We start from the raw sequence: 25,711 nt of genomic DNA on the forward strand, positions 1-25,711 counted from the left end.
TGGAGGAAGTTCGAGTCCATGTGGGTTCAAACACTGGCTGTATACTATGATCTGTGTCTCCCTCTCCTCATCTGTTAAGAAAGGGTATAGTAGTTTCTGCTTAGTATGACTGCTGTGGTAAGCTGCAATCCCTAGCAAATAAGTGCTGATTAAGCATTTGCTGTAATTACTGAAGGCAATATTCATGCCCGTGATCATCTCTATGTCCCCAGTGACTACACTGGGGGACTATGTCCCCCAATGACTACAGTTCCTCTTCATTGTTCCCTTTATAAAAGTGACAGTGTCAACTATCTCCCAGTGCCATATGGAGGTTTTTACCTCGTGATCACAATTAATGTATCTTCACGGTCTATTTTACATGCATTTATTTTATTCTACTGACATTGTACAACTGTTATACAACCTACAAAAAGTACAAAAGCCTAATCCATTTTCCAGTATCAGCTCAGAGCTAAGCTTCAAAAAAGGAACAGTACAGTAAATAACAAGGAGAGTTGGGTGTGGGCACAATTCATACTGCCTGTCAAATGATGTATTTAAAGCTGTAAGTATTGCCACAGGAGAATCTCTTGTCTTTGCAGCGACCACACAGTTCCTGTCGATGAGGCCTCCTTAGATCAATGTGCCTTTTCTTTTGAGAACAGGAACAACGAGACTTTGAACAGGTCTTTAGAAAACAAGGAATAATTTGGACACTAAATAATTAGTGTTTCAGATGTAATCATCAAATCAAAATACTTCTCCCCACCATCCATATCCCTCACATCTTCATCTCCCTTTGAATCTTATGAGAAGTCCAGGGCCAAGTTGTAAAAACCACTCAGATCCTGTCAAATGGCATGCATTTTGCAGAGGAAAGAGCAAAGATGGTATTTAAGAGAATACTGCTAAGCCAAGTAAGAAGATCTAATGTAAGAGACAGGTTTTTGGAGAGTTTATAGAATGTCCTCACTAGTGGGTTTTTACATCTGTAGCCAGGTGGGGCTGAGGGGCAGTGAGTGAATAATAAGTGATTTGATTAGCTAGGCTGGAATACTTGAAAACACCAGAGCAGTGATTCTCAACCAGCTGTATTTTACCAACCAAAAGACGTCTGGCAATGTCAGGAGATGCTTTTGGTTGTCGTAACTAGGGGGAAGAGGTTCTAGAGGAAGTTAATTCTCTTTCCTCTCCAGACATGCCTAATCTTTACTATAATATAGAGTATTCTTAACCATTACCCCATTCTGCCTACTGACAAATAAAAATAATACCCTATGGAGACCGGTATATTGCCCTTGCCCACCCTCCCAAATCCACTAATCTTTAAAATTGATCATCAATGTTCTATTTTATGCAAATGGTCATATGCAGAAATGAGTAAGTTTTACGTTTTATATTGTGCAAACAGGATTTTCATTTTGCAAATGAAAGTCTTGAATGTGATTTATGAAATGTTGTACTACATTTATATCTTCCACTCTTCCAATGACAAGAATGCATCCTTATAAGAAAATTCTAATAGCTAAAACATGGTGTTTACTATACAAATAAAAAAATAAATAAAAATCAGTATGTACTCTAAGGTAGGTTTTTGTTTCTGGCAATGGTGGACTAGGAGGTTACACCAAGCCTCCTACTTAGGATAACTAGAAAAGCTGAGCTAAAGAAAATAACTTTTAAAAGGAACTATTTGAAGGCACTGGAGAATTAGTGAATCATTAGTGAAAGAAACCCAGAAATGGAGATGAACCTGACATTTGGGACTATTTCCTCTCTAAAGGTCTTTCAATTCTGGAAGAGGTGAAAGAAAGTGGGAAGCTGAAGGTAAATTTGACAAGTTGATAAAGCTGAGGGATAATTTTAAACATGCCCAAATGGAAAAGACCTGGTATGCAGTTCAGGTTTTGTGTTGGGACCCTGGAGGCTACAACCTAAGAATAAAGATGAACCAAGAACTGACCCAGTTTTCACAGATGCTGAAGCCCAGCTTCAAAGCAGCTTAGAGAATAGCAATCTAAATTGTCGGGGTCTCTCATCTTCTCCAGAGCAAACAAATCTCTTGTGGAGGAAGATACTATCATGGGCTTCAAATTATCACTATAATTCTTCATATTCATTAGAGAGCACTCAATCAAAAATAACCATATGAGGTGTATGAGGAGACAGAACCACAGAAAATGAAGAGCATAGCAACAGAACCATAGGGCATTAAGTTAATGGAGTCACCTAATACAAATCTCAAGATAATTACACTTAATATATTCAAAAGAAACAAGACTGATATTTTCAGCAGAGATCTGGAAGTCATTTTTTCAACACATAAAAATTGTAGCACTCAGAGACAGAATAACTGAAATAAACTCAACAGATGGATTTAATACCAGGTTGGAAATAGCTGAGGAAAGAGAGAAATGAAGGATAGTTTAGTAGATGATATCCAAACTGAAGCAAGGAGAGACAAAACCATAAGAAATATAGAAAAGAGCATTAAAGGCATAAGGGAGATGGCGAAAGGTCTAATATGAGTAACTGGAAGAGAGAATGGGGGAAGAAGTAATAATTGAAAAGATAATAGCTGATAACTTTCCAAAAGAGATAAAAATCTTCAAGCTACAGATTCAAGAAATACAATGAATCCCAAATACGTTAAATACAAAGAAACCAACACTAGGCATATAATTGTAATTGAAAACCAAAACAGAGAGAAATATCTTAGAGTTAAGTAGATTTAAGAAGGAGACAAAGAACAGGAGATATTACTTCAAAAGAGCTACAAAATACTAATAGCCAACCTCACAAAAGCATTGAAGGTCAGACCCTTAAAGGGCAAAAAGGAAATTACTGCCAACCTATAAATTCTATACCCAGCAAAATTATCCTTTAAAATCGAAAAGGAGGGGCACCTTGGTGGCTCAGTGGGTTAAAGCCTCTGCCTTTGGCTCAGGTCATGATCCCAGGGTCTTGGGATTAAGCCCCACATCAGGCTCTATGCTCAGCAGGAAGCCTGCTTCCTCCTCTCTCTCTGCCTGCCTCTCTGCCTACTTGTGATCTCCATCTGTCAAATAAATAAATAAAATCTTTAAAATAAAATAAAATCCAAGAGGACAGGCCACCTTCAGACGTGCACTATAGTAAATATTAAAACATGGGGCACCTGGGTGGCTCATTCAGTTAAACATCTGACTCTTGGTTTTGGCTCAGGTCATGATCTCAGGATCTTGAGATGAAGCCTCGTGTTGGGCTTTGTGGTTAAAGATTCTCTCCCTTTGCCCTTCCCATTACTCTGTCTCTAAAATAAATCTTTAAAAAATATATTAAAATGTAGTCTTCAGGTAAAAGGAAAGTGGCCCTACATACAGAAAGGACCTAAACAACAGAAAAGAAACATATGTAGCTAAAGCTGATGAATGACTATATAAAATAATGTCTTATAGAGTTTAGAATTAAAATATACAACGGCAGTATAAAATCTAGTATGAGGCAATAAGGAGTTAGAGTGTTCTAAGTTCATTGCATTGTCAAGGAGATCTAAAATTCACAATTTATGTAGACATTGATAGCTCAAAAGAATCATGTTGTATTGTCTAAGGTAACCACCAGAAGAATAATAAACAATGAAAACTACCAAGGTAATAGAGATGGGGAATTTTTTATTTTTTTTTAAAGTCAATTCAACTGAACACAAGAAAAAAAAAGTAGTATAATAAAAATATATTTAAACCTGACTTATATTTTAAAACAGACTAAAAATCTAAAGGTAAATAATTTATAAACTATTAGACTACTTTCGGATATTTTAAAGTAGTACAAAAATGTTTTTCACTAAATGAAGGATTTAGATTTTTTTAAAAAACGCTTGATTACAAAAACCAACTACATCATACTTCCCTGAAAAGTTTAAAAAAGAGGTTTCCTGCAAGCTCTCATCTAATTCTAGGACTTCCTAGACACTGGAGAAACCATAAAACTTGATCATAGTTCTAATTTCTATTATTTGTGTAAACTTGAGCAAGTTATTTTCTTATTGGACTTTAGCTTTCTGGTCTGTAACATGGGGATAACACCTACCTCAAAGTTTAGATTACAGGAGATAATGCACATAAAACACTTAGCCCAAAGTTTGGTACATAGTAAAGCTTAACACTGGTAACCTATTAAGTTACTACATCCCTATAGGATTGTCGAAACCTTATATTGTGCACCTGAAACCAATATAACACTGTATGTTAACTAACTAGAACAAAAATAAACTTTTAAAAAGTTGCTACATCCAAACTACACACAGGGTGTTTGAGAAACACATAGCCCATACATAAAACACACCATATAAAGCAACTTTAAAAAGTCAGTCTTACTCCCCTCCCTACAGCCCCCCCCAATCTAGAATTTATCTTTTTCTAAAATATAAAAATTCGAGGTATAGAAAACTTAACACTTTGATGCAAATATACAATTCTATCAAATCACAACATTTTGCCACAGAAACTTCTACTTAAAAATGGCAACATTAGAGACACAATGAAAGTGCTCTATATGCTTACCTGACATTGGATTGCTTCTACTCGATAAGGGTTAAAACTCTTTAGGCATTTGCAACATAGTTGTTTGAAATAAACCTAAAGAGAAACAAGTCTATTTTTTAAATACAAGATTATATGTACCTTAGGCTCTGAGTTTTTAATTGAAGTACTCCATTCCCCCAGTTTGTGCCTAGCTTTTGCCCCTCTGCCCTGAGGTCTGAAGCTCTTCTGGTGCTATGAGCCACTTTTTCCTCACTCTTTGCATCTCAGTTTCCTTACCTGTAGAATCAAGATACTACCACTTATTTTCTCTAATTGGCAACTACCTAATAATGTACATGAGGTACCACAGTAAAAATCTTCAATGGGAAGTAGCTATTATCATTTTATTCATTGTGTGGGCTGAATCCTTGACCTTCTCCTTCTGACCTAGTATATGAGTAGTGTATTTCATTTTCTCATATTTTCCCACCTGAACTTCAAATTATTTGTAGCTACCCACCCATACTTACTGTTTCTCAACTCTGTGCATTTTTTGTGCACATTTTCTCCCTGCCTTACTTGAACTCCTATTTATCCTCTGAAATCCTGCATGGCCATCACGATGCCTTCCCTCCAAAATGGTAACCATGCCCCTCCTGTGTTACTTCTGCAACTTCTGCAACACCTCCATGCCACTGGGGCCACTGTGTCTACCACCAAATTGCATTTTATCTGTGTCACTCCTAGGAGAATAAATTTCTTAAGAATGAGTTCTAGGGGGGTACCGGGTGGCTCAGTGGGTTAAAGCCTCTGCCTTCGGCTCAGGTCATGATCCCAGGTTCCTGGGCTCAAGTTCCACACTGGGGCCCTTGCTCAACAGAGAGCCTGCTTCTCCCTCCTGCATGAGGGAGCATGTGCTTGAGCTCTCTCTGACAAATAAATGAATAAAGTCTTTAAAAATCCATTTGCCTTCAGGGTCTAGTAAACGGCTAGTTTTCACTCAGTCAAGTTTTCACTCAGGCTTTCGCACGCTTTCTTGCCCTCTCCTCCTACAGACCTTGAGCCAGAAAAGCAGTATCTAAAATGTGAAAGCACAGGGAACTCAAACTCAAATGCTCTGCTCACCCAAGTTAATGAAATAGACCAGATGTGGACTGTTGCAAAATGAAGTGTGCATACCCACTGTAAGGAGCTAGAAGCTGCTGAGCCCCAGCCTACTGTCGTCACACTGAAATGAGAGTCTATAGTGACCAGAGTCTATCAGGGAAATCTGGAAATGCAGATTGTGAAATCTTTCCCAACCTCAATAGGTTTTCTTTTTTGTTTTTTTAAAATATTTTATTTATTTGTTTGACAGAGAAAATGGGAATACAAGCAGGCGGAGTGGGAGAGAGAGAAGCAGGCTTCCCGCCAGGCAGGGAGCCCAGTGCAGGGCTTGATCCTAGGACTCTAGGATGATGACCTGAGCCGAAGGCACACACCGAACACCTGAGCCACCCAGGCACCCCACCAGTCTTAAAATGTTGACAAGTAATTCAAATTAAGGGGGAAAAACTGCTTAGCCTAAAGAAGTCTCTCCAAAGTTAACCGTCACAATAGATTATTTCTCGTATTGCCCCACCTTGTGGCCAGACCATGGAAATTTCCAGGAGCTAAGGCCCAAACAGGTTCAAAATACACCAATTTTAAGACTATAGACAGTTTCACCATACATAAGGACAAGAGTTCACTTAAGTAACCTGAAATTTTGTTCAACAGAACTACCAAACCAAATGTAACACCAGCTTTAAGAGCCTCAGTAGTTCATGTGGACAGTCCAATTCAGTTCAATTTAAATATTAACGGAGTACCTATTAAGGGCCCCACACTAAGGCTGCCAAATGAATGAGACAGCATTACGGTCAGGCTCCATCAGGAAACACTCTCCCTCGATATAACATCTGTGTCTCCCCCATCCTCCTCCCACATCCCGCTCACTTTTACTTACCTTATTAGTTCCAGAAATGCACCACACGTAAGCACTCTCCCATCTGGTCTTACAATCTTTACAGTGAAAATAGCCATATTTTGGTTCCAAAAACTGCAGATAAGGAAGAAAAAGCTTTTACAATCTTGGGTAGTGGGGGCAGTAAATCCAGGTCCTCTTCCATCATGGCTTTGTATAAAAAAGCAAAAAGCCGAAAAAAAAAAAAAAAAGAAATAAAAAACAAAACAAAGGGCGCCTGGGTGGCTCAGTGGGTTAAGCCGCTGCCTTCGGCTCAGGTCATGATCTCAGGGTGCTGGGATCGAGTCCCGTGTCGGGCTCTCTGCTCAGCAGGGAGCCTGCTTCCTCCTCTCTCTCTGCCTGCCTCTCTGCCTGCTTGTGATCTCTCTCTGTCAAATAAATAAATAAAATCTTTAAAAAAAAAAACAAAAACAAAAACAAAAAGCCTCCTAACCTCATTCATAGCTGTTCTCAAGGCTACCAGGCTAATTTAGCATCTCATCTCTCAAGGATTACTCTGGGATCCTTATTGTTCCCATCTCCTGTACTTTTCTAATGTTCTTTCAACAATGCCACCAGCACATTCTCCCCTAAACGAGAAACTGATCATATATTTGACAGACTTGAAACTCCATTTTATCTCTTTCCCAAGACCAGTGGCTTCCAGACTTTGGGTTTTCACATGCTTAAAGTTGGCAAAAAGTTCCACCAAGAAGTTATTTTTGGTGAAATTTCACCAAAAACTTACAAAAACCTGTAGGACATGTAAAACGCACAGTTTTCAGAATAATCTCTCCTTCATCAAGTAAAGGGAGAAAGTGAAAGATCTTGCTATATTGCCCCAGAAATGGAAATGAAGAGAGGATGAGGCTGGCTGAGAACTGAGGACAGGGAGGAGAAAATTCACCTGGAAATTGGGTTTCCTGAGCAGATCTTCCCCACCAACTCCCTGTGCCTGCTTGCTCTTCCTTTCCCGAGGACTTGAGGCATCTTTCTCCTCCAACTCATTGTTCTGGTGAAGTTCCTCCTGTTCATCCTCTTCCGACCTTGGCGTTGGTGGTGGCTGCTGCTGCTGGCTGGCCTCAGCAGGACCCAGAAGTGCCTTCCTCTCCTGGTCTTCCCCCTCCCTCTGCAGCTGAATCAAGCCCCTGGGACCTATCACTGGTGAGTAGACTCCCCAGGCTGACAGGGGTGCCTTGTGGCCTCTGCTGCCCCAAGGGGAGCGGCTGCGCAAGGTGCGAGGCCCCAGTGAGCACTGCACGGACTTGTCCACCCGCGGGCTCACCTGCACGCCCACCTCCCTGGTTTGGGCCTTGTAAAGCCGCAGGCTTAGGCTGGGGTTCATCTGGGAGAGAACAGCCTTAAGCTGCGCCCTCTTGTAAGAGTCCATGCAGCAGTCGGAAGCATTTGCAGGCACCAGCAACCTAGGCCTGGCCAGGAAAGTGGGGGGACCGGTGTTTGGCCTCCAATCAGGCTGTTTGTGTTCAGAGAGTCCAGGATGGCCCAAAGGCATTGGATTCCCATAGCCCTGGTACAAGCCATAGGGAACACGGACAAAGCGCTCCATCCGCCTGGTGGCCAGGCACAGCACAATATCCCTGGAGAGGGTTTGTTTGTCTCCTTGTTTTGCCTTCCACCTTCATCCACCCCCCCTTTCTTTTTCCCCTGATCAAGTTAGTGTTGGTTCGATCCAAGTTTCTCCCTTTATTTCAAATCCTGATGGAAGCTGCTGCCTATTATCCTAATTAAAGGACAGGCAATCTACCTGTCTACAGAGGTCTAATTTCCACCTGATTCCTAATTGCTCTTCCCTATCTCTTCAATTCACTGTTCCTGAATCTTCTTCAAAGCTGTTTTTCATTTCTGACTTCTTATTCATACACATGCTTTCGTTAGCAAGTCACTCATGTATCCTATAGTAACTATTTTAGACATCCTGTTTTAAAGCATATACTAAATCAAATACAAATAATAATTTATCTGAGCAGCAAACTAGAAGAGCATAAGGACGTAAGTATACTGTGGAGAGCTAATGAATGTAAAGATCCCAGAACCACAGAAGCAAGGAGCATTGGGGGGGTGTTTTATATATTATGAGAAAATGTATTTCAGAGGGTTGTAGGGCATGCCAACAGATCTCATTAATTCACTCCTAGTGAGGAGGATCCCTCTCCCAAGAAAGGTGAAAAAAAGCCAATTATTTTGATCTAGAGGGTAAACAAACTTAACCATGGGTTTAGTGTCTGAAATCAAAGGGACTTGAATTGACACCATGGCCTTGTTACCAGACAAGTTACTTAACCAGGTGATTTGGTTTCCCCAGCTGACAGTACTAATATACATGATTGTAAGATTTAAGTGTTCAGTAAGTGTTAACTATCACAAGCTTTAGTATCTGTATTGGTAAGGCTTCCTGCTTAAAGCTCAAGACTATGATCAAACTAAAATGACTCCTATATAACCACGTAGAGCCCACCCTTTTACTAATCCAAGGTTGTTTCGCTGTTTACTTGCTCAAGAGCTTTCTGGAAGCAGCAAGGTCTATGAGCAGCTCTCTCCACACCAGTTGAAAGCTTTCTCGGTTATACAACAAATCTGAATTACAGCTCTTGCTGCGCAGGTCACGGACCCTGTGAATGAGGACAGGTGCCCTTCTCCCAGGGCGACTTGGAGAGAAGACAGGCACAGAACGAGATGATTGCCACCCCGAGAATGTAAAGGATGCTACAGAAGCCTGCGGAGGGTTGTGAGTGGAAGAGTAGAGAGTGAACGTGGTTTCACAATTTTTATAAAGGAGGCGGGCAAACAGGCTTGGAGGGCTTGAAAACTTGGTACCTAGGAGCAACACGCGGGCTAGAACTTAAGTCCTCTGGTTTCAAATCTCATCCCTTTCCACTCTGTAGAGAGCACACAGCAGGGCAGTCAGTCAGCTACAACCACGGACCACTTGGGGGGACCGTCCTCTCTAAGGGCAAACAAAGGTCTTTCAAAGACCCCAGGCCGTCCCCTGGCTGCCACCCAAACGTGAGGGGGAGCAGAGAGAAGGGGGAGGAGTCGAGGAGTATACACAATGGGCGGTCACGGGCAGGAGCAACGCCTTGTACTCCGAAGGCTCCGCGAAAACAGAACAAACACCCCAGCTCTCTCTTCACGCGGTTCCGGGCCGACTGTCCAGTGGGCCAACAACGACTTGGCTTCCGCCACACAGAGGCGCCAGCCGCCCTCCCGGAACCTGACTTCCGGGTCGCACGCACGCTGCGTGTTACGTCACGGCGTCACCGCGCGACGTGTCGAGAGAGCGGGCTTTTGGCGCGAGAGTCTGAAATAAGATCGGCGGAGGCGGAGCTGCTGGGGCTCGGCGCAGCCGTGGATCGTCGCAGAAAGGAGCCAGCGGGTCAGCCTTCTGATCGAAGTGCCGGCGCCGTTTTTGTCAGCCTTCTCCGGCCAAAAAGAGCGGCACCTCCGGAGGCGGTTAGTGTTGGCCGGGTGGAGACCGACAGGCCTGTCTCCCGCGGTGTGGGGCTGTGGGGGACCGCCTCCCCTTCCCTGGGTGGGAGCCGCGGCCTCCAGACCCTGACGGTCTCCTGCCGCTGACGGTCTCCGCCAGCCGCGAGCCCCGCCCCTTCCCTGGAATTCCGCTTCCCAACTTTGCGCCCCGCCCGCCGCCCGCCGCCCAGGGTTTGCCCCTGAGCTGCCCTAGATGTCCCACTCTGAAATCTCCTTAGTTGGAAATACGATGAAGTGACTTTAACGGAATATTGTAATTTTAGAAGATGTTTCCCAGCGCCTGACACACTGTATCGGCCTTCCTTAACCCCCAGGGAATTGCTGTATTACGAAAATTTACTGATGTGACATTGTCAAAAGCTATTTATCTCTTAATAGGACCCCTCGTTGGCTGTGCACCCTCTAACCACACGTGACTAGTTAATTAAAATTAAATATTTAGAATTCTGTTCTGAGGCCTACTTGCCGCATTTCAAATGCTTAATGGGGATAGTGGTCACTGTATTGCACAGCACAAATATAGAATGCTCCCATCATCGCAATAAGTTTGATTATTGTCCGGAAAGATGGGACTGAAGTCAGTAAACAGTATAACTTTAGGCAAGTTTACCTGCTTTTGATTTTTACTTCAGAGTCGGTTAACAAGGACTGCATCACTGTGAAGTGTATTTTGGTGTTGTCTTTTGCAGAGTTATTTACCTAGCGTTGGAGTAATTCTGTAGATAAAAATGCCTATTGGATGCAAAGAGAGGCCGACTTTTTTTGAAATTTTTAAGACGCGGTGCAATGAAGCAGGTATTACAAAGTTTATATACATGGATCATTTATGTTGCGAACATGTTTTCAGAAAACTATGTAACTGCGCTTGCTTGCTTAGAGGAATCCAATACCTAACGTTTTGTTTTCCTGTAAACTGTTTCGTATGGGGTCATAAATCCAGTTAAGAAAGTGATCATTTACAGTTAACGAAATGATAACTATAGAACCCTGGGGATAAAGAAGGTACTGGCCTCTTGATAGCAGGAGAATGTACTGTTTTTAAAGCACAGAACTTTTAGCAATTGGTAATGTTACTTTATATTAGAAGTTGTCAAACTTTAGTCTCTTTACACTCTTGAAAATGATTGAGGACCCCAAAGAGGTTTTGTTTATGTAGGCTACCAAATAGAAATTAAAACTTAGAATTTTTAAAGATGTGTGTTAATTCACTTAAAAAATAAAAAATCCATTGCATATTAACACAAATGAACATTTTTATGAAAAATACCTTTTCTCCCAAAAAGAGTGGCTCTGTTTTACAGTTTTGCAGTTCTCTGTAATATCTGGCTTAGTAGAAGATAGCTGAATCCTCATACCAATTTCTGCATTTCATCTGTTGCAGTATAGTGTTTTGGTAGAAGTATATAAAGAAAAGCCAGCCCTCCACAACAATGTAGTTGAAAAAAAGGAGTATTTTAATAGTCTTCAGTTAACTGTGGGTATCTTTGATAATATACCAGAACTAGACAAGTGTTAGTTTTAAGAGTTGCAGTATGGATTTGGAAATCGTATCATGATCTTTTCCTTCCCTTTGTTACATTTAATTCTATTAGTCTTTCTTGCACTTTGAACAAATTGTTTATCCATGCTGTAACATCAGGCACTGATCATTGGGAAAAGGTCAGTGTTCTGAATTACACTGATATTCCATGTATTGACACATTGTATTAAGCTATAAAAAGTACATTTGGTACTTTTTAAGAAAATCTCACCCGAAAAGTCTTTTAATATTAGGAAGATGCCAAGTTTACAGAGGCTCATAAAGTTTTAACAAAATTTTAATTCCCTTTTAAAAGCTCCTATTTGGGGGCATCTAGGGGGCTCAGTTAAGCGTCCACCTCTTGATTTCAGCTCAGGCCTTAATACCGGAGTCATGAATTCAAGCCCCACATTGGACTCTGCACTGGGCATGGAAACTACTTTTAAAATTTTTTAAAAAATAAAAACATAAAAGCTTCCATTTTATCATTGACAGCAAACTTTTTTCTGGGTGACAGACTTACTTCATTTTTAAGAAAATGTCTACCAAATCACCCAACTCAAAATGACTTATTAGTTGTTCTTTCTACTAAAAATGGCTTTCCATGGAAAAAAGTGCTAATTCAGCTCCTAACTCATCACAAGTGCCTTTTTAGATATCTGTCATACTTAAATATGCAAAAAATGCTTTATGCACACTTTCCATTTTATCACAGAGAATATTAGAAGATGTGCTCAAGAGTTGGGCTTTCTAAAACTAATTTTTACTGCGTGATTAATGATATTTTAAGTTGGACTGGCTTTTCGGTTTTGTTTTTGACAAGTGTGTGATGTGCATACAATTAATAGAAGTTTATTGCCACTGCCTTGACTCATGCAAAGATGTCATCAGTTTTACTCAGCAGTGGCGCAAATGTCAGCATTGTGAAAAAGAGAAACAATGCCTTAGTATTATTATCAAAATAGTTTTACATCATGGACCTCCTGAAATTGGCTTGGGGATCTCTCCACAACCCCTCCCTATCTCCTGCCATAGTCCATAGACCACGCATTGAAATAGTACTTTAACGGTGGTTAGATTATGATATAGTTTTTGTCATTTCTCTTTAACAAGGACTCTTTTTATTTCATTTTATTTCTGAGTCTACATGTTCCTGTACCTGTAGATTTATCACATCCATTTATATTGTCATTGTAATTAAATTGTATCTGTGGAATACATTCTGATTGTGAATTATGAATGACTTTTGTCTCTGAATCATCAATATAAGAGAAAAAACTTTAGAAAAGCTAGCTAATATAGCTAGGAGCAATCACCTTGTAACTTCTGTAAACCTTGTTATATCTTGCTACAGACTGAAAGGATAACAGGTTAATGACTTGTTTAATAAATACGCTTTAATGAAAGTAATCTACAGTGAAAATCTCAAGCATCCTTTTCTTTATTATGATTTTTACAGTCCATGAGCTTACTTGTCACTGATTAAAACCAAGATGGAATTTGTATTTTTCTTACAGATTTAGGACCTAGAAGTCTTAATTGGTTTGAAGAACTTTCTTTAGAAGCGCCATCCTATAATTCTGAACCCACAGAAGAATCTGGATATAAAATCAGTTATGAACCAAACCTATTTAAAACACCACAAAGGAAACCTTATCATCAGTTGGCTTCAACTCCAATAATATTCCAAGAGCAAGGTCTAATTGTGCCAATGTACCAACAATCTCCTTTAAAAGAATTAGGTAGAAACAGATTAGACTCAGGTAAGTAATGTGGTGCAGTAAACTAGGGAAAAACATGAGCCAAAAATTCAGACAAACCTATGTTAAAACTTCTAGCTCTGTTGTTAATTGTGTCATATTGGTCAAATCAATATCTTTTGCTCACTTTCCCCACCTGGAAAATAGAGATTGTGAACATAATATCTGATTAAGTAAAATAACGTGGGTACTTAGTAAGTGCTGCTTTTCCTCCCTCCTTTCATTATATATCCTGTTTAGTGAGATTTGTTAAATTATGTCTTTCCTTTACCAAAAAAAAGTAGGACTTGTTTTGATGTTAATTAAATAAATTCTATTCCTGTAGGTTATCACAGAGGACAGGGAAGATTATTTTTATCAATTTTCTTTAAAAGTCTTGACTTGGGAGCTGTTTCCTTGACATACATGCCAGATATTCCAATCAATCATGTAATAAGATAATAGTCAGTCATCAAATGTTTATTACCTATTGAAGTGACATATTCTCCCTTTCTTTAGAGTATGACTCTCAAATAAGGGGAATTAACAGTAGACCAAGAAGAGTCTAAAATTGAATTTGGTACGTGTGAAAAGCGAAGTACAAAAACTACAATGAGAGTTGAGAAGAAAGATTGTAAATAGGTTTGGGAGGAGTTAGGGAGTGATTCATTTGAATTAAACCTTGCAGGATAGGTAAGATTCAAAAATTTGAAGATGGCATAGAGTAATAATGTACATGAGGCAGATGATGTAGGTTGTTAAGAGAATGTTAAGTAATTCAGATTGTTTGGAGTGTTGCATGTCAAAAAGGGGCCAATAAACTTAACCTAAGGCTAAAAAGAGCACATAGAGCCAGGTATTGATTGCCAGACTTAAAAAACTGAATCCATTTGAAAGGTTGTTGAGCAGAAAAATCCCATGTAAATTTGATCATGCTACTTCCTGCCTCAAATCTTTGATTACCTCCTTTTGCCTTCATGATGATATCTTAACTCCTTAATATGATTTACAAGATTCTTTATAATCTGGTCTCGCATTAACTCATGACTCATGCTGCCATAATCCCCCTCTCACCCATCCTCAATTTGCCATTCATTCATTCTGAATTTCTTTTTGAAACTACCTTGCTCTGTGGCTCTTTATGCATTGTTACCTCTACCCAGGAGTTAGTTACTTCCTTTCGTTTTATCTAGCTAACTCATGCTCATCTTTTAGGTCGTTTTCCCTGTCATACTCATTTAACTTCTAATGGAGGAAACTTACATGAGCAATGGAAAGTGGAACAAATGCTAGGAAAAAAGAAATTCATGGTTCTAGAAAATATATATATACAAAGAGGATTTAGGTATGGGCAAAGGTTTTCTTGTATGTTGTTGGATACCAAGTGGCATACAGAGTGACTACTCTGAAAATTTTATAGAATAAATGAGTATTTGTTTTGCTTTAGAAAGCCTAATAACTGGGGCGCCTGGGTGGCTCTGTCAGTTAAGCATCATTAATCAGACTCTTGATTTCAGCTCAGGTCATGATGTCAGGGTGCTGGGATCAATCCCTACATCAGGCTCTGCTCATCAGGGAGTCTGCTTGAGGATTCTCTCTCTCTGTCTGCCCCTCCCCCGGCTTACAGGCACTTGCTTGCTCTCTCTCTTTCTCCTTGTCTCTAAAATTAAAAAAAAAAAAAAAATCTTGAAAAAGAAAGAGAGAAACAAAGAAAGAAAGAAAGCTTAATAACTGGCAGCAGTCTTTGGAGATGTGTTTTCAAAATGTGATGCCTGGATAATGAGAATCTCCTATAGTGCTAAATGAAAGAGAAGATACTTTGAATCTACTAAATTAGAATCTCTAGAAATAAAACTCATAGGTGTACATTTTAAACTAATCAGGTGATTGTCGTGGAAACAAAGACTGAAGTCAAGGGGATCAATTAGACCTATAATGGTCCAGGTGGTAGGGGGCCAAGTGCCTGAATTAGAGAAATGGTAGTGAAAGTGGATATGGGAAATAGAAACTGTAAGACCCCCACAGTAGTCTAGACCTGGAGATTTCAAAGAAAGGATCAAATCACAGGTTTAGAGTATAACTAAGAATATAATGGTGACATTCATAGACATTATAAGCACTGGCAGTAAAACAGGTTTAAGAGGGAAGAGGCTTCAGGGCATGTGGGTGGCTCAGTCAGTTAAGCATCTGCCTTTGGCTCAGGTCATGATCCCAGGGTTCTGGGATCAAGTTCCACATCAGGCTCCCTGCTCAGTGGGGACCCTGCTTCTCCATCTGCCTTTGCAGCCCACCCCACTCCCTGGTCTTCATGAAAAAATAAATAAAATCTTAAAAAAAAAGTGAAAATTCTTGAAAGGATCAAATAAAAAAAAAAAAACCAGTTTGAGTTTTGGACTGCAATTTGGGACAGTAAAACGTTGTTAAGGTGATGTCCCAAAGGCTTTGGGAAATATGAGACTGAAACTAAAAGAATACAGGCAGAAAAGAAAGCAATAGGAACCAACTATCTATTTGGAAAGTGATAAAGTCATCACATGTAAGGAGATTGATTATAATGAGGCCTAGGACAGAGCCTTAAGGAATATTTAGCAGATGAAATGCAGAACACAGAAGAGGGAATCATTCATTCAATATTCCATGCTTACTTTGTGCCTGGCAACTTGCTAGGCTTTCAGGATACAAACATGACTAGATGAATAGATAGATGACTTTTGACTTTCAGGAACTCAGTCTTGTATAGTACAATAAATACACTGGTGTAGTATATGCTATAATAGGAACATATACAAAGTGCTATGTTGTGGGCATAGTAAAAGGGACGGCCATCTTTTTTAATGTGCTCAGGAAAAGCACCGTAAACCGTTTAATGCCGAATCTACTGAATCTTGGAAGACCTACCTATAGTCACTGGTTTATTCTCTAACTTAACCTGTTGGAATTGGTCTATCTATAGGGAAGGATAGGAATGAGTTAATAAGGCTACTCTGGGTTTGCTGCAAAAAATATTAAATTTTTTAAGGTCATAGTGCATAAGTAATTCTGACTATAGTTTCCTGGTACCTTTTGTTTTTGTTTAGTTTATATTCAGAATTAAAATATAAGGCTTAAGCTGTTTTTTTAAACATTCTTGTTTAGTTCTAACATCTACTTTTAAAAAGAACTATCCCTAAAGTTTCATGAGGAAGTGTGCTATTTCTGCTTCTCAACTTCTCTCCTTACTTTTGCATAAAATCATCAAGTTTATCTCCCCATTATTCAGCCTATTTATGAGATTCTCAGGTTACTTGGGAAATGTTTATTTGGGCATGAACTTATTTTTGCCTGGTTCATTTTTTTACATTTTTTTACATTTGGGTTTTTCATTGGTAAGTCAATACTGATACTTTATTATTAACTGAAGTTGTTTGTTTATATTAGAGTTCATTTTCTGTATCGGTCTATGGATTTTGACAATTATATAATGTCATGTATACACCATTACAGTATCCTACAGAATAGTTTCACTGCCCTGAAAATCCCTTGTGTTTCATAGCACGCCTCACCCAACCCTGGCAACCACTGATCTTTTTATTGTCTGTGGTCTTTTTCAAAATGTCATATAGCTGGAATCATACAGTATATAGCCTTTTCAGGCTAGTTTCTTTCACTTAGCAATGTAAGTTTCCTCTACAATTCATGGTTTGATACCTCATGTTTTTGTTTGTTTGTCTGGTTTTAAAGATTTTATTTATTTGAGAGAAAGAGTGCAAGTTTGGGGAGAGGCAGAGGGAGAGGGAAAAGCAGACTCCCTACTGAGTGTGAAGCTGGAAGCAGGGCTTGACCCCACCCAGGACACCAGACATCATGACCTGAGCCAAAATCAGTCAGACATCTAACTGAGACACCCAGGCACTCCATAGCTCTTTTCTTTTTTATCACTGAATAATGCTGTATATGCATATACCACTTTGTTTATCTGTTCAACTACTGAAGAACATCTTGGTTGCTTCCAGGTTTTGGCAGTTATGAATAAAGCTACTGTATCATGTGCAGGTTTTTGTGTAGATCTAAATTTTCAACTCATTTAGGAAAATACCAAAGAATATGATTGCTGGCTTTTATGGTAGGAATATGTTTAGTTTTGTAAGAAACTGCAAACTGAATTCCAAAGTGGCCGCATCATTTTGCTTTTCCATCAATAGTGAATGAGAGTTTTTCTTGTTCCAAGACCTCGTCTTTATTTTGACTTGAGCCAACCTATTATAAGTGTGTGTAGTAGTAGCTCATTGTTTGGTTTATTTAACTGCGGGGTTTTTGGGGTTTTGTTTTTGTTTTTGTTTTTTCCTGATTAAGATCTTTGTTAAAGTGAACAGGGAAAAGGTGAAATTTTTAAAAATACATTTAGGGGGGCACCTGGGTGGATCAGTGGGTTAAGCCACTGCCTTCGGCTCAGGTCATGATCCCAGGGTCCTGGGATCGAGTCCCACATCAGGCTCTCTGCTCAGCAGGGAGCCTACTTCCTCCTCTCTCTCTCTGCCTGCCTCTCTGCCTACTTGTGATCTCTCTCTGTCAAATAAATAAATAAATTCTTTTAAAAAAATACATTTAGGTAATTTTTAGTATCTTTAACTAAAAGTCTTATTAGAGAAAGAGGTTGGGTATTTTGTGCAGGTGGGGTTTTTAACTTACATGTTTATTTGGCTTTTTAGTGATTATAACTATTTCCTGTTACTTGAGAAATGAAAATATAAAGAAGTGTTTTGTTTGTGCTTCTGCAAGGAGTTCTCAGTTTGGTCTTTACCTCATTAACATTGATATGACTTATTTTTCCCAAAACTTTTCTCAGTTGAAGATTATAGGATCAGTTAAAGAACCTATTGTTTTAAATCAGTTTTTACAAGAATAATAAGTAACTGAATGCCATATTTGTGAAACAAAATAGGAATTTTTAAAAACTATAAATGGGATTTGATAGAGCTACATATAGCTTTAGAAACCCTATCTGAGCATTATTGCTTAGAAAGTAGATGTGTTCAACAACAGAAGTATTTCCTAATCATTGCTAATTCATTCAGCCAGGAATTGTGGTGTGACTATAATATCAGACATTGATTGTAGTTGCTAAAGACAAGCTTTCTACCTCAAGGAGCTCAGATTCTAGTAGGGGAATTAGGAATGGTGTATGATAAACTCTGCTGGAACATATGGTAGCAACAATCACTTAATCTCATGTTAGGGACCACTAAATTTTTCCAGGGGAGGGAGTTTCAAAATGGAAGTCTTTAAAGAGGATATTTGAGATCAAGAGAAATAAAGAAAGAGAAACAGTTTGTACAAAGGCCTAGAGTAAGAGTGCGTTCTTACGGGATATGCAAGTGGTTGGGTATGGCTGAAAAGTAGAATGTGAAAGAATGTCCTAGAAATTAAGAAGCCAGATCATGAAAGTCCTTGTTACTTGGGAGTTTTGGGGTTGTTTTGTTTTGTTTTGGAGAGTTTAAGCCCAATCTTGAGAACAAGATCTTGAAAGGTTTTCAGCAGATCAAATTTGGTTCCGTGGTGTTTTGGTAAATGTCTTTTGCATTATTCTTTGCCTCCATGATACCATAGTGCGACTTAATCATTAGAACATATAACGTTCTGTTCTGTATTCCACTTGTGTGGAATTTCAAAAAATTCCTCCTGTTATATTATAAACTCTTTGAAGTTAAAGCTGTCTTGAATTGCATTTCCCAAAGTGTCTTATGTATATTATATATTTGTTGAATGGGGGCAGACATCCTTTGAGACATTCCCTTTTGGGAGGAATCAACAAACTGAGAAACCATTTCAGGCTAAACTTTACATATATTCTCCCTCCCAGTATAGATGAGACTTTTTGTTTTTAAATACTTGTAGGGATGGGGCTTCTGCATGGCTCAATTAAGTGTCTGACTTTGGCTCAGGTCACTCCGGGGTCCTGAGAGGGAATAAGCCCCATATTAAGCTCTGTGCTCAGCAGGGAGTCTGCTTCTCCTCCTTCTCCCTCTGCGTCTCCCCCTGCTTGTGCTCTCGCTCTCTTTCTCTCAAATAATAAAATCTTTATAAAAATAAAAATAAATACTTTCAGAAAATGAAAATTCACAATCCAGGGCATATACATCCTCACTGAATTATTGTACTGTTTCAGGAAAGGATATTACCAATAGTAAACATAAAAGTTTTTGTACAATGAAGTCTAAAATGGATCAAACAAATGATGTTACCAGCCCACCCCTAAATTCTTGTCTTAGTGAAAGGTATGTTGTGTTATATTAAAATATTTAAATGCAACATTTTTCTCATATGCTATTTGTTTTATAGAAATGCATCTAATTTTCATGCTAATATTTTGACTGAGAGCCTGAAAGGATTTTCTATTTTTAAATAATCTTCTAGGTTGAATCCTTTAATACAATAATTTTTATATTAGAGACATTTACTTTATTTTCCTTATAATGTTGAATTCATTGTTTTTTGTATCTATTCAATGACTTTTTTAGTTACAAAAATAATGATGAAAAGCAATGACCTTGAAATAGCAGCTTAATATAAATAAATTATTTGTGCACTTGGAATCTTTTAAGAGAATATGATGTTTTTATAGATTCATGTTACATAATTTTAAAATTCAAAACATACAATTCCTAGGAGCTGAAATTTGTGAAATTTTATATATTACTTTTAGTGGACATTTTAAGTATAATTTGGTAGTTACTTACAAAGTAGACATTTTAAGTATAATTTAGTAGTTACTTACAAAGTAGTTACTTTGTTACTTAAAAAGCAAACAACATGAGATGTTTGCTTTTTAAAAAGTAACAAAATATTAGAAAGTAGTGTAAGTCTAATAATTGTGACTGAGAATCCTTTTTTTCAATAAGATTAATGTTTGTTTCTTTTTGCCATTTCTGTTATCTTTGGATAATCTGAAGGGTTTATGTGATTTTTTTTTTCATTTTAGTCCTTTTCTACGATGTACATATGTAACACCACAAAGAGAGAAGTCAGGTATGATTAAAAACAAGGCTTTTTATTTCTAGAAGACTCTTAAATTTTAATAAATATAAAATTTAGTAATTTTCCCCTCATTTTACCCCCAGTGGTATGTGGAAGCTTATTTCATACACCGAAGCTTATGAAGGTAAATATTCTGCCTGGTTTTTTATTCTGTAGTAATTGAGAATTTGACAACAGAGTCTTACATTTGCTCTGAGATTCACAAATATGTATCTACAATCTCACATAGGCATTCAGTAAATGATAAATGAAAAAAATAATCATCAGTGCATTTCTGTGAAATAAATACTTTCTTTATTTCCAGGGTCAGACACCAAAACGTATTTCTGAAAGTCTAGGAGCTGAGGTGGATCCTGATATGTCTTGGTCAAGTTCTTTAGCCACACCACCAACCCTTAGCTCTACTGTGCTAATAGGTAATACTAGCGATTAAGTATTGTGTAAGACAGTAGATGATGTTGGTATAGTGTCATCTCTAAGCCTTCTGACAAAAAGAATATATGAAAAGATAAGTAGTAATTAGATAATACTATCTTTGAGAATTGTGTTAGTAGTTCAGAATGATTCTACTTAGTGTAGATTGGAACAAATCACAAATACCTAAAGTGGTGTTCTAGGAGTATTATTCTATAGAAATTCATTTATGGGCAAGCAAGGATTTTTTAAATTATTATTTTAACAAAAATACATTCAATTTTGATTTCTCTTTAGCTCAGAATTTAACTGGTTTTTGTTGTTGCTTAGATGAGATAACAGAGGTAAAAGCATGCTAAAAAGTACGAAGTATTTAACATAAAGTATACTTTACGATAGTAATATTATCTAAATAAATGCTTAAGTCTATAAGCTTTGTCTTTTAAGTCATGATTCCATAGCTCTATCTGATTCCCTAAGTCTTCATGGATAGGAGCACCTAAAGTCAGGGTCATCAAACCAATGTCTTAGAAGCAACTTATGAGTGATACTAAGGAATTGAATGTAGCTTATGTTGATTGACCTTTCTAATTATGATACTTGAGTCAATTTGTTTGGTTTCAAATGCACCGTTTACTTCAGTAGTGTGTCTTGTCTGACCAAAAAATACTGAAGTTTTCACATTAACTTTAGGGTATGGCGTATAATACATTATAGATAAATTGAAATTTTTTTTTACAGTCAGGGATGAGGAAGCATCTGCAGCTGTATTTCCTAATGACACTACTGCTGTAAGTAAATATAACAACTTGATTATGCTGTTGCAGTGGCTTACAATTTTAGAAATCTTGAAAAATTACTTATCTTGCATTTTTTCATTCCTTAATTTATGATTTATTTAAGCCTTTAGAAAGTCTCTAAGTCTGATCCTATATGTGATTTTCTTGACTTCATATGAAGTAATTCTGTCTCTGAGGTTGAATATAAATGCATAGGGAGAGTTTTTATACTAGTGACTTTAAAATATAACTTTTGCAGATTTGTAAAAGCTGTTCTCCCAAACATGATGACAGTCTGAAGAAAAATGATAGGTGTATCCCTTCTGGGCCAGACAAAGAAAACAAAAATCAAAGAGAAGCTAAAAGTCAAGGTAAGTCCTTCTGTTTAATTGAACTGCTATTTTTAACTGACATCATTGAAGTATTGCTCTTCCTTTCTTAAAGAGAAAATACATTGTTTGTTTTTCCTTTCATTCTTGGTTACTGAACATACTGTGCATAGAAGGTAACTTGATTTATTTTTTAAAATATTTATTTATTTGAGAGAGAGGGAGGGAGCAAGAGAGCACGAGCAGGGGGAGGGGCAAAGGGAGACGAGCAAGCCGACTCCCTGCTAAGCAGAAAGCCCAAAGCAGGGCTGGATCCCAGGACCCCGAGATCATGACTGAGATGAAATCAGACCCTCAGCTGAGTCACCCAAGGTGCCCTGAAACTAACTTGATTTAAATGAAAATGTTTAATCATGGTAAGATAATACCATTCAAGATGCTATTGTAGGGGCATCTGGGTGTCTTGGTCAGTTAAGCATCCGATGCTTGGTTTTGGCTCAGGTCATGATCTCAGGGTCCTGGGATCCAGTCCTTCGGTGGACTCAGCCGGGAATCTGCTGCTCTTCCTTTTTCCCTGCCCCTACCCCAGTTTGTGTGCACTCTTTATCTCAAATAATTAAATCTTTTAAAAAAAAAAAAAAGAAAAGAAGAAAAGATGCTATTGTGACACAAAAACAAAATAAAACCTGTAACTCAGACCTTACAGAGAGAAGAATAAAACTAATAATCAACAAATACGAAGGTCTTATTTTCTAATTACAAGGTAATTAGGGTATCAGGGGTACCAAAAGTTACCTAATCAGATTATTGGAATATTGCATTCTTGGGGGCACTTGGGTGGCTCAGCTGGTTAAGCATCTACCTTCAGCTGATGTCATGATCCCAGGGTCTTGGGATGGAGCATCACATCGGGCTCCCTGCTCAGTGGAGAGCCTGCTTCTCTCTCTCCCTTTCCCTCTGCCCTTCACCCCGTTTGTGCTTTCTCTATGGCACTTGCTCATGCTCTCCCTCTCTATGTCAAATAAATCTTTAAAAAAAAGGAATATTGCATTTTTCTTAGTATCTGTGTGTGTATAAATATGTAGGATTAGATAACCGTGTATATGTGTATGTGTATAAAATCATATTTTACTCTCAGTTATTGTAGGGCCACAAACCAAAAGCTGAATGCTTAACCAACTTTACCACCCAGGTGCCCTAGGCCACAAAATTAATTTGGAACATCTGGTTTGATAAAACCTAGAATGTTAAATTGCATATATATAGTAAGATTAAGTGAGTTTTAAGTGTACAGAGCTGATAAAGAAAGGTTATTGGGACCTGGAGTATGAATAAAAGGCTTTGGGGACATTGGAATCAATCCTTACCAGAAGAACGGTAGAAGAGTGGCACTCCCTTCCTCTCCCCACCCCCAAAAAAGCTAGCACTCAGGATAACCCTTTAAATACTACTTTTTGTGTTATTTAGTGTGTACTATTTCTATGAGAAAGGTTGCAAGAATAGTATAAATCATATGACTATATTTTGAAATGTCATTAATATACTTCTGTTTTAAATTTAAACAGGTTTGGGGAAAATGTTAGGGAATTCATTTGGTAAAGTAAATAGCTGCAAAGACCATTTTGGAAAGTCAACACCAAATGTCCTAGAAGATGAAGTATGTGAAACAGTTGCAGATGTTTCTGAAGAAGATAGTTTTTCATTATGTGTTCCTAAATATAAAACAAGAAATCTACCAAAAATAAAAACTAGCAAGACTAGGAAAAATATTTTCAATGAAACAAAGACCAATGAATGTGAAGAAACTAAAAAGCAAATGAAAGAAAATAAACATTCATTTTTATCTGAAATGGAACCGAATGACAGTGATCCATTAGATTGGTGCGTAACAAAGCCGAAGCCCTTTGGGAATGGAAATGAGAAAATCTCCAAGGAATTTATACCATCTTCCACCTCTGAATGGTCCCACCTAACTCTCTCGGGTCTAAGTGGAACCCAGATGGAGAAAACACCTTTACTGCATAGTTCTTCTTGTGACCAAAGTAATTCAGAAAAAGACTTCACAATTACAGAGAAAGAAAGCACCAACTTTATAACTTTGGGAAATTCTTCGCCACAGATTTCAAGTGTACCAAAGTATTCAGAGATAACATTAAATAAGGAGACAGTGGTAAATAAGATAGATGAAGAGCAGTGTCTTGGATCTCATGAAGATTCTGTTCTTTCAGGAAAGCGAACAATATCTGAAACTACTATAATACATTCTCCACTTCATGGTATCAGAAAGTCTATATTCAGAATAAGAGAATCACCTGAAGAGATGTCCAGTGCAATGTTCTCAAATCATATGACTGATCTAAACTCTAAAGGAGAAATTGACACCCCTGAAAGTACACTGGAAAAATATACTATTTGCTCACAGAAAGAGGATTCTTTAGGTTCAATTGATAATGGAAGCTGGCCAGCCACTATCAGACGTACTTCTGGAGCTTTGAAGACTTCAGGTTTAATATCCACTTTGAAAAAGAAAACAAAGAAGTTTATTTATGTTATAAATGATGAAACATCTTATCAAGGACTGAAAACACAGAAAGACCAGGAATTGGGACTAACTAACCATTCAGACCAATCTGAAGCAAATGCTTTTGAAGCACCACTGACATTTACAAACGCTGATTCAGGTACCTTTGGGTGTGTGAGTGAGAGAGAATGGTGCAAGTAGTTTTATGGATGGTGACAAGTTGTCTTATTTGAATATGTGTCTCTCTTTAATCTTTCTAAAAAATATACTGCCTGCTTTCTTTCTTTTGTTTCTTTTTTGGTTTTCCTTCTGTAGTTCTTTGGTTTTTTAAAAATCTCTCTGTCTTCTATTCAATGTGAGGCAATGTCTATTTTTAGACCTTTGATTACCAATGTTCAGAATCCTTTTATTCACACTTGCTGAATGAGTTTGCATAGTAAATATACAATCATCACTCTTGAGACAGAGCATGTGATACATAAGAATCAAGAATTTGACTACTTCTGCTTTGATTTTATTGTATACAAAGTAGACAATTCTGTAAATATTTTGTGCTGTTTACTTTATATTCTCTAAGTCAGGTAAAAAAGATAAGAAAAAAAGCTAATTGCTAGCTAAGTTTAATGTAAGCCAGTTCTAAAATAAAAGTGATTTTTGTTATTTTTGTTACATACTTTTTTAAATATGTAGAGATTATTTAGAGTTATTATTGTATCTCTGGGTGTCAGAGTATGCACAATGAAACTCAGTTTTTATTTGAGCAATGATTCCTTTATCAGTAGCTAAATTGTATGTTAAAAAGATAATTTCATCTTTCTTTGAGAAGATTTTAGTGGGTGGAATATCTCTGTGAATATTCGGTTTGGTGGAACTGGACTACAGAGGAACTGTTTGAGAGTTGGGTTAATTTCCAGAGAAAAATGTCTGATACTGTGTATGTCAGAATTAAAATCAATGAAAGAGCTAATATGTAGTGGTGGTCACTGATTAAATAAAATGAGATTAATAATTTTGATTTGCTAATAGGGAATTCAGAGGATTGAAAAAATTAGAGCACTTTAACTCATTTGCCTTTATAATTGAGATTAGATCATACTTCAGGCATTTCATCTGTAGAACCTGTTTTTATTTTTTTTTTAAGATTTTATTTATTTATTTGACAGATTACAAGTAGACAGAGAGAGAGAGGGAGGGGGAAGCAGGCTCACTGCTGAGCAGAGAGCCTGATGCGGGGCTCGATCCCAGGACCCTGAGATCATGACCTGAGCTGTAGGCAGAGGCTTTAACCCACTGAGCCACCCAGGTGCCCCTAGAACCTGTTTTTAAAGATTGGTTTTGGGGGAGGCATACCTGGGGGCGTACAGTTGGTTAAGCATCCGACTTCAGCTCAGGTCATGATCTTTAGGTCCTGGGATCAA

At 38.0% G+C, this 25,711-nt stretch overlaps 2 protein-coding genes across 5 annotated transcripts in view; one reads left to right on the top strand and one right to left on the bottom strand.

The window, feature by feature from the left end:
* Positions 1–526: 526 nt before the first annotated feature.
* On the bottom strand, positions 527–8,038 carry ZAR1L (zygote arrest 1 like). The gene is made up of 4 exons (XM_059377465.1): positions 7,379–8,038; positions 6,475–6,567; positions 4,527–4,601; positions 527–670 (listed from the first exon to the last, which is right to left on the bottom strand). Exons 1-4 carry the CDS (start codon positions 8,036–8,038, stop codon positions 527–529), a joined length of 972 nt encoding a protein of 323 aa, XP_059233448.1.
* Positions 8,039–9,858: 1,820 nt separating this feature from the next.
* Positions 9,859–25,711, top strand: part of BRCA2 (BRCA2 DNA repair associated) — a 59,471-nt gene continuing 43,618 nt past the window's right edge. For all 4 annotated transcript variants that reach the window (XR_009400031.1, XM_059378014.1, XM_059378016.1 and 1 more), the window contains exons 1-10: positions 9,859–9,942; positions 10,668–10,773; positions 13,015–13,260; positions 19,382–19,490; positions 20,195–20,241; positions 20,334–20,374; positions 20,555–20,666; positions 21,406–21,455; positions 21,703–21,814; positions 23,338–24,453. Coding sequence is in view for 3 of the 4 variants with exons in the window: in XM_059378014.1 (XP_059233997.1) it covers positions 10,707–10,773; positions 13,015–13,260; positions 19,382–19,490; positions 20,195–20,241; positions 20,334–20,374; positions 20,555–20,666; positions 21,406–21,455; positions 21,703–21,814; positions 23,338–24,453 (1,900 nt within the window). In the remaining variant the exon portion in view is untranslated. The remainder of the gene's footprint in view (positions 9,943–10,667; positions 10,774–13,014; positions 13,261–19,381; positions 19,491–20,194; positions 20,242–20,333; positions 20,375–20,554; positions 20,667–21,405; positions 21,456–21,702; positions 21,815–23,337; positions 24,454–25,711) is intronic.

Source organism: Mustela nigripes, chromosome 15, assembly GCF_022355385.1.
Source record: "Mustela nigripes isolate SB6536 chromosome 15, MUSNIG.SB6536, whole genome shotgun sequence".
NCBI classification, from domain to species: domain Eukaryota; kingdom Metazoa; phylum Chordata; class Mammalia; order Carnivora; family Mustelidae; genus Mustela; species Mustela nigripes.